We start from the raw sequence: 12,704 nt of genomic DNA, 5'->3' as shown, positions 1-12,704 counted from the left end.
CAATTAAATGGAAACATGCGTTAGGTAAGGACCACGTATCCTGCTTCCCTTCCGTTATATAAAAAACGAAAAGAAAAAAATGATAATTTTCCGTTATATGTACGAGTCTAAAAAAAGATTAAACAAAGATGAAAGCTGTGACATGTTTCGTCTAGGAAGAATGAAGAGTTGCATTGTTCTCCGACCAGATCAATGATAGACATAACATGATTTTTTTTCGATATTTTCGATATCTTTTGGACTGATGTTGTGTTCGTGTGTGCTCTATCATAAATTAGAGTTCACCAAGATGTTAGCGGTTTGAGCTTGATCACAAAACAGCAGATTTCAAATATTCTTTTCCTTCAAATTTTAGAGAACTTTATTTTGCTTTCGATTTTTCGTCTTAGAAACATTTCTGTTGTGTCCTTGGATTAGGCTTCAAGAGAGTAGGTTATTTCGTATATTATTTCTTTAAATGTACCATTAAAGCCAGACAGATGTATGCGTAGTAAGTATTTCTTGGCATGTTCCATTAAAGAGTAAACCGACATATGTTGAGAGAATATATTTATTTAAATGTTTTATGAAAGAGTAAACAGACATGTTAAGTGAATATATTTCTTGGCCTGTTTCATTAAAGAGTAAACAGACATATATATTTTGAGTGAATATATTTCTTTAAATGTTTCATTAAAGAGTAAACAGACATATGTTGAGGTCATATATTTCTTTAAATGTTTCATTAAAGAGTAAACAGACATATGTAGAGAGAATATATTTATTTAAATGTTTTATGAAAGAGTAAACAGACATGTTGAGTGAATATATTTCTTGGCCTGTTTCATTAAAGAATAAACAGACATATATATGTTGAGTGAATATATTTCTTTAAATGTTTTATTAAAGAGTAAGCAGACATATGTTGAGTGAATATATTTCTTTAAAATATAGAGTAAACAGACTTATGTTGAGTGAATATATTTCTTTGAATTTTCCACTAAAGAGTAAACAGATGTAGTATATGTAGCGAATACATTTCTTTAAATGTTCCATTAAAGAGCAAAGAAGTATGCATAGTAAATATTTCTTGCTGTGTTTCATTAAGAGTAAACAGACATGTGTTGAGGTCATATATATCTTTCAATGTTTCATTAAAGAGTAGGCAAACATATGTTGAGTGAATACATTTTTTTTTAATTTTCCACTAAAGAGTAAATATACGTATATGTAGTGAATATATTTCTTTAAATATTCCATTAAAGAGTAAACAGACGTATGTGCAATGAATGTATTTTTTTAAAAGTTTCTTTAAATAGTAAACAGACATATGTTGAGTGAATACATTTCTTTCAATTTTCAACTAAAGAGTAAATAGAATATATGTATCGAATATATTTCTTTAAATATTCCATTTGCAATGAATGCATTTCTTTAAATGTTCTATTGAAGAGCAAAGAAATATATTTGTAACAAATGAATTTCATCATCGTGAAACCTGAGTGAGTTAGCGTTCATTTGACAAATTACTCGAAGCGGTAATTCTAGGAAATTTGAATTCATTCCTCTGTCATTTCTGGCATCTCGTAGGTGGCTGACTGATGAGGGGAGATTCATTGACAAGCAGCGGAGGAGGATTTTCGGGAAGGATGGCAACGCCGATTGAGAAAGGTCGGTCGTTTTGTTGATCTTTTTACAATGCTTCTTCTTTTGCAGTTGGTTTTTTAAATTCTCTTGAGATTTTTTTTTTCCGAATTTGCAGTTCGTTCTTTATATATATATATATATATATATATATATATATATATATATATATATATATATATATATATTTATAAGGTATAAGCCACGAAGGAAAAATAAACAACGAGTTTCTGCAAGATCTTTCGACTCAAACGTCCTTGCAGATAAAATAAAGGACGTTTGAGTCGAAAGATCTTGCAGAAACCTCCGTTGTTTACTTTTCCTTCGTGGCTTATACCTTTATTTATGGATTTATCACGTTTCCAAACTTTCGTGATTCAGTTATACATACACACACACACACACACATATATATATATATATATATATAGTATATATATATATATATATATATGTATGTATATATATACATACATATATATAAATTTATATATATTATCTATATACATACATATATATATATATATATATACATATATGTATATATATATATTATATATATATATATATATATATAATATATATATTACATATATATAAATACATTACATATATATATATATTATATATATATATATATATATATATATATATATATATTATATATGTCGTTTAATATCCATTTCGCTCTACCTCGGAAATAATATCGAAGGGGAATTATAACTGAGAAGCGGCTCGTCACCTAGCGGGCTCGAACAACCGGACAGCGATAAACCAACGACGTTCAGTGGTGCTTCAGACCACTCGACTGTCAAGAGAGATATACTCGTGAGTTGATACTCATTCTGCCGTACATATTCCCGTCGAGCGCAGGAATTTTCCAAATATTCTGATGAGTATGATATAACTTTTATGTGTATTTTATGACCTGTATTGTCTGCGGCTGCATTCGCGTTTTCTTAATATGGCCAGGGTGGTATGTATACCGGTATATGGATCGTAGTATATTTGCCTGACTATCGTGATTGCTTGCATTTCCGTTTCTACATAAAAAAAATTATTGATATATATATTGAAATTTACATATTTATGCATGGTTTTAAATTAGATTACACTTATAATCTCTGTTATCGAAACACAACGAAGATTTAGTAAAAGGTAGATCAGTGTTTTGAGATAGTTCGGCTAGATGTAGTTTAAGAGCTGTGGTAAGGATGGGTCTGAAGACCCATGAAGCATGAGAGAACGTTCAAAACAAGAGGTGAGTGGCGCTGCGTGTAGTTTGGATCGACGTAGGTCTTATGAGCTTTATTGTTTAGGTTAAGGCTTCTCATTATACATACATACATACACACACACACACACATCATATATATATATTATATATATATATATATATATATATATATATATATATATATATATATATATATATATATATATATATATATATATAATATGTGTGTGTGTGTGTGTGTGTGTGTGTGTGTGTATTATTTGCGTGTTTGATATCCCTTTTTATTTCGTATATCTAAAATTTTGTATTGTTTTTTTTATTTTTTCTTACCGTTTTCCTATCTGTAAGTCTGTAAGTAGCCATGAGCTGTTTAAATTATTATTATTATTATTATTATTATTATTATTATTATTATTATTATTATTATTATTTATTTTTAGTATAAAAAACACAAAAGTAAATACTATATACATATATTTGCAAATATCATGGTTGTTCATCCCAGGTCAACTGCAAGCACCTCATGCCTTTTATATTTTCTGAAGGCGACCCCCCCAAAATAACGCAGTAAGAAGAATGAAAAAAAGAAAGAATGTTACACGACAGCCAGAGCCAGATGAATAAAATAAGATGTGGCCAGTTTTGTCAGATGCCACGCCCATCAAGAATTCAGGGGCGTCTGTCTTCGTTGGTGTGCCGGATATCTATATCTTCCTTTCTTCAGTTACTCTCTCTTTCTCTCATGTCATTTTGTCTTCGTGTGCTGGATGTCGTTATGTTTTTATTATATTCTCTCTCTCTCTCTCCTTGTCATTTTGTCTTTCTTCTTTTTGTCTGCATTTTGTCATGTTTTTGTATCTCTCTCTCTCTCTCTCTCTAATTGTCATTTTGTCTTCCTTCTTTTTGTCTGTATTTGCTTTACCTGTTCTTTAGTTTGCGTTAATCATTTGGTACATCTTTCTTCCTCTCATTATTGGTAAGCTACGTGTGTTTTTTATGTATATTTTTATTGCGTATTCATTGTTTGTTTGTCTGTTTATAAATACGCGTAAATTTGGTACTTTGTAAGCATATGAACGCATGCATCCATAATAATATATATATATATATATATATATATAAATAAATATATTATTATATATATATAATATATATATATATTATTGTATATTATATGCGAGTAATATATATAACGAAGTAATATATATATCATCTATATATGTATATATTATATGCGTGTGTATGTGTACACATACACATTACTATTGCTTTTTTGAACAATCCCTTTAAAAATATGTGAGCTTGCAGATGTTATAAATGTCTAAAAATGAATAAAATAAATTTGCAGAGTTATTCACTCTGTTGAAGGAACTGACCTACTAGCGTCAAACAGCAGAGAGAGAGAGAGAGAGATTCTTTAGGAAGGAAGGGAATCTATACGAAGATTTATGTTAAGGTTGTTGACAGTACGTGGAACAAATATGCAGAACCCTTTTTTCCGGAGAAACTACATATCTTCATTACCTTTATAGGTTTCACAGAAGCCATTTGGAAACTTGGAGTCCCATGAAGGTCTGCATTGATTTAAGGTATATAACTTTTTTTACTCCTGTTTCTTTTCCTCCTTCCTTTCTTCCTTCCTTTGCACGCGGCATCATGCCACCAACCATGACGAGGAAAAAGTGAAAAGTCTAGGAAACTTCAAAAGGGGAAATATCCTTTTAGGCAAAAAATCCGAGGTGATTTCGCACTGAGTATCAGAGGCCCTTCTCTCTCTCTCTCTCTCTCTCTCTCTCTCTCTCTCTCCTCTCTCTCTCTCTCTCTCTCTCTCTCTCGTCGTCCCAAGTGAGAACGGTTGTCAGGGGTACGTCTTGATAGCGTTTAGCATTAATAAGGCGAAACTGCTTGAAAATTCTTCGAGGAAGATGGACTGTAAAGAAAAGATCTACGCTTTCTGGAGAGTCGTCAACGTATGATTGATTGACGGGGATTCTCTCGGCCTTTGAATGCAATATAGAATTTAGGCCAAAGGTCAAGCGATGGGACCTACAAGGTCATTCAGCGCTGAAAGGAAAATTAAGAGTAAAGGGTTACAAAAGTGTAACAGGAGGAAACACTAGCAGTTGCACTATAAAATCATTATTAGGAAAGGGTGGATAGCAAGAAGGAAGAAGAATGAAGGTGCAGTAAAAGGAATGAAAGTGGTTGCAGCTACGGGCCGAAGGGACGCTGCAAAGAACCGTTACTAATGACTGCAGTGCACTCTGTGAGGTACACTGACGGCACTACCTCCTTACGAAGAGATTTATTATTTGAATTATGGGAAAACTAAATTCAAGTCTGTAACCTTGCAAACTTCGCAGAAAAGAAATGCAACAAAATTATACAAAAACAAAGACACAGATAACATGAAAATAAAGCAAATGGCAGTGAGAAATATAAAAGCAAATGAAATTAATTTTTTTTAATGTTCCCGTTCATGTGGTGAATTTATATCCAGCATCAAGAATTCTCTTCCATTTGACTGTCCACCCTCTCTAACAATTGCTTCATAGTGTAGTGCAAATTTTTCTTCCATTTACACTCTTCAAACACTCTTAATTATCAGTTTCCCTTTCAGCTCTGATTGACCTCATAGGTCCCAGCGCTTGGCCTTTGGCCTGAATTCTATATTCGATTCTAGTCTATATCAGGAATTCAGAACCGTAGAAAAACTCGTCTTTTACATCCCATCTTTGCCACAACGATTTCTTCGCAATTTGAGTTACGAGTTTCCGCTGGCAAATTTGCCCCGTCTCCAGCGTAATGTTTCACACCTGTCTAGTATAATGTGTGGTGCAGATCTCTCTCTCTCTCTCTCTCTCTCTCTCTCTCTCTCTCTCTCTCTCTCTCTCTCTCTCTCTCTATATATATATATATATATATATATATATATATATTATATATATATATATATAATAGATATACTATATATATATATATTCATTACGTAGTTTTTAAAGTGTTTTTGTTTTTAGTTATCAAGTTTAAATCAGCCTTGTTTCCTTTTAAGTTTCTTTTGCTTAAGCAGCCAAATGCTTGTTAGTTAATGTAAGAGTTTTTGTGTTATTGAGCGCCTCCTCCTCCCTTGTTTATTTCTGTGAACTATCGTTCTAACGATTGTTTTGTGATTTGTTTTTGAGTTACGGTGGATGGTTCGTAGATGTACTAGAACCCCAGAGGTTTGTAACAATTTGGCGACCATGACAGGATCGTACACAGGTGTACTCTGTGTTTTTGGTTTGCGGCACAGCACTTTGGGGGATTTGGCAGTATTTGTTTTGAGTAGGTGGTTACCTTCCCCCTCTTTGTTTGGTTGATGATCATGGAGGAGTTTATTTTTGACCCCGCTGATTTTTAGGGTCAGCAGACTGCTTAAACACTTATCCATTCTGAACAAAGAATATCTGGTAAGTTGTGCTCGTTGGCTGGATACCATTTAAGGCAGCTGAGACAAAGGCGTGTTTGTTAGAGGCTGTAAAAAACAGGGTAGCTCAGGGCCTAGCTGAGGGTGAGCATTTAGTTGAGGAATTTGATAGTGTTGCAAGTAGTGATGAAGAGCAAGAAGGTAGTGTAAGTGTAAATCCTGGTTTTTCATTATTTGAGGATCCCCCTAGGATTGGTACCCTTTTTGAAGGACACGCTAATTTTCCTTCAAAACCAGAAGTATCATTAAATCCATTTTTGCCAGAGAATTCTGTCCATGTTGATGTAGCTCCGGTACAGCCTGTAAAATCCCAGGAGAACAGTGAATATGATGTTATATGCAAAAGAATTGAGTTGATGAAACTTGAGTTTGAGGAGAAAGAGAGGGCGAGGAAGCATGAGTTGGCTATGGCTAAAATCAATTTGGAAATGGCTAGGTTAAGAGGTTCCCCAAATCACTTTAGTACTCCCACTGGGTCCTCTCAGGATAAATTTAACATAGGGGCAGCGTTGAAATTGGTCCCAGTATTTGACGAGCGAAACGTCCCAGAATTTTTTAAGGCATTTGAGCGTGTGGCTACCCGTTGTCTTGGCCCCCAGAGATGTGGACAGTCTTGATTCAATGCAGGCTGGTGGGCAAGGCAATTCGGGTATACAATGCTTTAGATGAAGGTGTAGCTAGGGACTATAATAAGGTTAAGGCAATAGTTCTTAAGGCTTACGAATTGGTTCCGGAGGCCTATCGCCTAAAGTTCCGTAATTTTACTAAACATGTCTCTCTCTCATTTGTGGAATTTGCTCGTCTCAAGGAGGAGCAGTTTGACGACTGGCTTAAGAGTTGCCAAGTAGTCTCCTTCTCCTCCTTGAGAGAGCTTATGTTGCTAGAAGAGTTTAAAAAGGCTTGTAGCAAGGAATTAAGAATTTATCTTGAAGAGGTTAAAGCAGTCAGTTTTGGTAAGGCTGCCCAGATAGCGGATGAATTTGTGTTGACTCATCGGGCTGGGTCAGGTAATCTTGCATCTGTAGTTAATTTTCAGCCTGGTAAGTCAAATAATTATCAAAAGAAATTAGGTGGTCCAGGAGATAATCGTGTCCAGGGGAATCTGCACAAGAATAGGACTGGAGATGCTCAGGGAGAGGGCTCAAGTGGATCTTACACTAGAGTCTTCTCCAAAAGTAATAAGTTAACTTCTGGCCATGGTAATAGAGTAAGAAGGACCTGCTTCTGGTGCAATGAACCAGGACATTTTCAAGCACAGTGTAACGCCAGAAGGAGGTACCTCCAAAGAAACAATAATAATCCGGTAGCTCTAATATCAAATGACCCTATGTCTAATAAGTCTCAGGTTGAGAATCCACCAGTATTGATGGCTAATGATGGTTGTAGCAAGGGGGAAAATGTTGGTTCTATATCTAGTAGGGATTTATGACTTTATGATAAATATATTTGGCTTGGCAAATTGATTACCGAATCGAAAACCCTAAAGGTGAAGTTTTTGCGGGATACTGGGGCTGCTCGGTCTTTAGTATTGAAGGAATCTTTGAAGGGCCTAGTTAATAATTCAGGTGATTTTGTGGTTTTGGGAGGTTTCCCGAACACGATGGTATCAGCACCTTTAGTTGAGGTGGAATTGTCCTTCCCTGGTTATAATAGGAAGACAGAATTAGCTGTTGTAGAAAGCCTACAAATCCCAGGCATAGATGGTATACTGGGTAATGACATGTTGGATGACAAGGGACGTGAATTGTTTCCAATATTGTCTTTGAATGCTTGCCCAGTGGCTGTAACGACACGAGCTGCTGCAAAGGCAGCAGATTTGTTACATGATGATGATGATGATGATTTACATTTTAGTAGTTTAGCTGTAGAAGTAGAAAGACCTGGGTCTGTAGTTAGTAGTAGTGATAAGCTTTTTGGTAAGTTATTAAAACCTGATTGGGATCGTTCAAAGTTTATTGAAGCTCAGAAGGAAGAGTTCAATTTTGAAACTGGGTGATACGAGTGATTTGACTAGACCACGATTTTGTGTTATAAAAGGTGTGTTATATAGAGTTAGTCGCCCTTCCTCTCATGCCCTTGATATAACATCTCGAAACGAGCAGATAATGGTCCCTACTCAGTTCAGAGATTCAGTTTTGAAATTGGCACATGAAGACTTTTTCTGGCCACTTTGGTGTGTGCAAAACTTTTAGTAGGTTAGCTAAATATTTTTGGTGGCCAGGCTTAAAGTCTTCAGTAAAACTGTTTGTAAATAGTTGTGAAGCATGTCAGGTGATGGGAAGACCCAATCAACCAATTCCAAAAGCCCCTTTAAATCCGATTCCAGCCATTGGAGAACCTTTTGTGGAGTTGGTGATTGATGTGGTTGGGCCTTTACGTAGGACTAAGTCAGGGTTTACCCATCTCCTGACAGTTATGGACAGAGCATCTAGGTTTCCTGATGCATTCACTATGAGGAGAATTACTTCTCGTGCAGTGTTTGAGAAACTCATAGAGTTTTTCTCTAGATATGGTTTGCCTCGTACTATTCAGTCTGATTGTGGAACTAATTTCACAAGTAGGGTATTTCGGGGTAAGTGTGCTGAACTGGCCATTCAGCACATTACCAGCGTACCCTATCATCCAGAGAGTCAGGGTGTGGTGGAAAGATTTCACCAGACCCTTAAATGTGTATTAAAGAAATATTGTTATGAGCAAGGAGAGGATTGGGATAAAGGGCTTCCCTTTGCTCTCTTTGCCATACGGAATCACCCTAACTCATCCACAGGTGTCGCTCCCTTCGAGTTAGTATTTGGTCACAAGGTACGTGGTCCTCTGGAGATAGTCCATGAGGTGATTGAGTCTGAACAAAGAGGAGAGATGAATGTGGGTGAGTTTGTGGAAACCTTAAGAAGAAAGCTGTCTATGGCTTCGAAGTTTGCACGAGAGAATTTGGCTTCTTCCCAAGCTGCCATGAAAATTAATTTTGACAAAAAGACAAAGGTAGTTCGTTTGTGCCCGGGGAATGGTTTTGGGAATTGGTTTTGGTATTAAGTACAGACTCGGACAACTTTCTTGAGCCAAGGTATAAGGGACCTTGGAAGGTTTTGAGAAAGCTGTCTGAGGTAAACTATGAGGTTGAAGCCCCTGGGACCAAACGAAAGTGCCGGGTATTTCATATAAATAGATTGAAGTCTTATACTTCCTTTGGTAAGGACCCTTTGGCTATTGTTTATGAACCAGTATCTGTGGTAGTAGTAGAGCCTCCTACGGATGATTTTGTAAATTTAGTTGGTCAGGTGTCTTCTGATGCTCTATTTGACAATGTTCAGAACTTAGAAATTTTTAATTTTAAAGAGGGATTAGAGCATCTGGAGACTAATCAGAGAAGTGATATTATGGAATTAATCCTTGCCTTCCCAGAGTTATTTCAGAATGCGCCAGGACGAACGAGCTTGCTCCAGCATGATGTCGATGTGGGCAGTGCTTCCCCGGTAAAGCAGAGTCCTTATCGATTAAATCCAATGAAGAGGGACATTGTTGATAAGGAAATTAAGTATATGCTGGAGCACAACGACCTCATTCAATCCTTCGGTGAGTCCATGGAGTTCTCCAATTGTCCTCGTAAAAAAACCTGACGGAAAGTTCCGAATGTGCGTCGACTATCATAAGGTAAATACTCACACTAAAAATGACTCCTTCCCTTTACCTCGTATAGATGATTGTCTCGATCAGATAGGGTCCTCCAAGTTTATAACAAAGTTGGATTTGTTGAAAGGGTATTGGCAGGTTCCCCTGTCTGATCGAGCCCGTGAAATTTCTGCCTTTGTAACTCCCTTTGGGCTTTACGAGTGTAAAGTGATGCCCTTTGGGATGAAGAATGCAGCTTGCACCTTCCAGCGACTAATGAATAGGGTCATTTGTGGCTTGGAAGGGTGGAAATATATATAGATGATTTGGTGGTTCACAGCAACGACTGGCGGACGCATATGGTAAGGTTAAAAAAGGTGTTTGAAGCCCTGAGAGCTGCCGGTCTTGTTGTGAACCTTGGTAAATGTGAGTTTGGTAAGGCCAGAGTATGCTATTTGGGCCATGAAGTGGGTTTGGGTTCAGTAGCCCCCAAACAAGCTAATATAGAGGCCATTGTAAATTTGAAGAGACCGTGCAATGTCAGAGAGGTCCGGAGAGTCCTGGGTATGTTGGGGTATTATCGTAGGTTTGTCCGGAACTTCTCAGACATTGCTCACCCGCTTACTAAACTATTGGAAAAAGGCCGTAAATTTGAGTGGTCACCTCAGTGTGAAGAGTCTTTCATAAAGCTTAGGTTGATGTTGGTGTCCAATCCTATTCTAATGTCTCCTAATTTTATTTCAGAAAACCATTTATTATTGCTGTTGACGCTAGTGACGTTGGAATTGGAGGAGTCCTCTTTCAGAGAGATGAGGCTGGAGAAGTTCGTCCCATATCTTATTTTAGTAAGAAACTTTTAGCGGCCGAGAGAAAATACTCTACTATCGAAAAGGAGGCCTTGGCCCTGGTTCGTACGTTACTCCACTTTAAGCCCTATGTAACCAATTTTTCTTATTCCATAGAGATTTGGACCGACCATAATCCCCTTGTCTTCATTGAAAGAATGAAGGGTTCCAATCAGAGGATTTTGCGTTGGGCCCTGCAGTTACAGGAGTTCACGCTGGTGATAAAACATATTAAAGGTTCTGATAACCGTATTCCTGATGCTCTCTCTCAGATGTAGTCGTGAGTTTTTCCTCTGCTCCCCTCGCCCTTCTCGTTTTGTTTTTTCCTCGGGTTGTATAAAAAACTTTTGGTAAGTGTGTGGTGCAAGAGGTTGTGTGTATGAGTATTCAGCCTTAGCTTAGTTTGTGTTGTACCTGAACTTCTTTAGGATTTTGGTAGTTTGTATTTCTTAGTCTTTGTAGACTCTCCCTCCCAGTTAGATGATAGGAGGGTTTCTAGCTGTAAGCTTATGGAACTGCGGGGACAGTCTAATCTGAGGTTCCCTGTTGCCTATTTTGGTAAGTTTACTTTGTGACTATGATTTTTTTTTTGGTTATTCTGTATATTATTATTTTGCTGAGTATCTATTTCCAGAGATTTGGAATAGTTACTTTGTCCCTTTTTTTTTGTACATGTGTTTTGATTACTTTGAAATGTTTTAAGTTAATTCCTTTTCGGCATTTTTGCTTAGGTTTAAAAAAAATGTATTCTATGTGAATACTTTTTTTGTTTTGGGGGAGGAAGGTAATACATTAACGTAGTTTTTGTTTTTATTTATCAAGTTTAAATCAGCCTTGTTTCCTTTTAAGTTTCTTTTGCTTAAGCAGCCAAATGCTTGTTAGTTAATGTAAGAGTTTTTGTGTTATTGAGCGCCTCCTCCACCCTTGTTTATTTCTGTGAACTATCGTTCTAACGAATGTTTTGTGATTTGTTTTTGAGTTACGGTGGATGGTTCGTAGATGTACTAGAACCCCAGAGGTTTGTAACATATATATATATATATATATATATATATATATATATATATATGCATATATATATATATATGCATATATATATATATATATATATATATATATATATATATATATATATATATATATATATATAGAGAGAGAGAGAGAGAGAGAGAGAGAGAGATCTGCACCACACATTATACTAGACAGGTGTGAAACATTTCGCTGGAGACGGGGCAAATTTGCCAGCGGAAACTCGTAACTCAAATTGCGAAGAAATCGTTGTGGCAAAGATGGGATGTAAAAGACGAGTTTTTCTACGGTTCTGAATAAACACAGCCGATTGATTTGCAAGACGCTGCTGGTGCTATCGGCTAACAAAGGGAAAGTTTGCGTGCCTCTCGTTCCTCGGCATGGGAAGTCCTGGGCAAGAGGCAACTCACATATCCTTGACCAGGTGATATAAACATGAAAAACAATTTAACCGTGCCCGGGTGATAAATTCTACTCAACATGCACTCTCTAATTCGTGAAATGCAATAGTTACTATATTTTTTTTTCGTAGAAGACTCTGATGATGCACTTGACTAAAGACCATGTCCATTACTCGTAATCAACTGCCTATAGATATCAAACTGGGCCCCTTCAATTCATAGCCGATAAGTACCATTGCGTAACGATATATATATATATATATATATATATATATATATATATATATATAAATATATATATATATATATATATATATATATATATACACGTATATATATGTTATATGTATATGTATGTATACATATATTCCTGACTCACATCGGCATCAAACCCAGGTCTTTCATAAGAAAGGCAAGACCCCTACCAACTGACACATACAGGTGATAAAACCTACAGCCTTCAGCAGAGAGTTTTACCCAACGTCCCGACCCAG

General features: G+C 36.3%; 1 protein-coding gene across 1 annotated transcript in view; it reads left to right on the top strand.

The window, feature by feature from the left end:
- The first annotated feature begins 1,613 nt into the window (after positions 1-1,613).
- LOC135205510 (mucin-5AC-like) overlaps positions 1,614-12,704 on the top strand; it is a 477,203-nt gene continuing 466,112 nt past the window's right edge. Inside the window, exon 1 of the mRNA XM_064236248.1 lies at positions 1,614-1,650. Within this exon, the coding sequence (XP_064092318.1) occupies positions 1,629-1,650 (22 nt within the window). The 5' untranslated portion in view covers positions 1,614-1,628. The remainder of the gene's footprint in view (positions 1,651-12,704) is intronic.

This window comes from Macrobrachium nipponense, chromosome 24 (genome assembly GCF_015104395.2).
Source record: "Macrobrachium nipponense isolate FS-2020 chromosome 24, ASM1510439v2, whole genome shotgun sequence".
Taxonomy (NCBI): domain Eukaryota; kingdom Metazoa; phylum Arthropoda; class Malacostraca; order Decapoda; family Palaemonidae; genus Macrobrachium; species Macrobrachium nipponense.
This window is presented reverse-complemented; position numbering and strand designations above follow the sequence as displayed.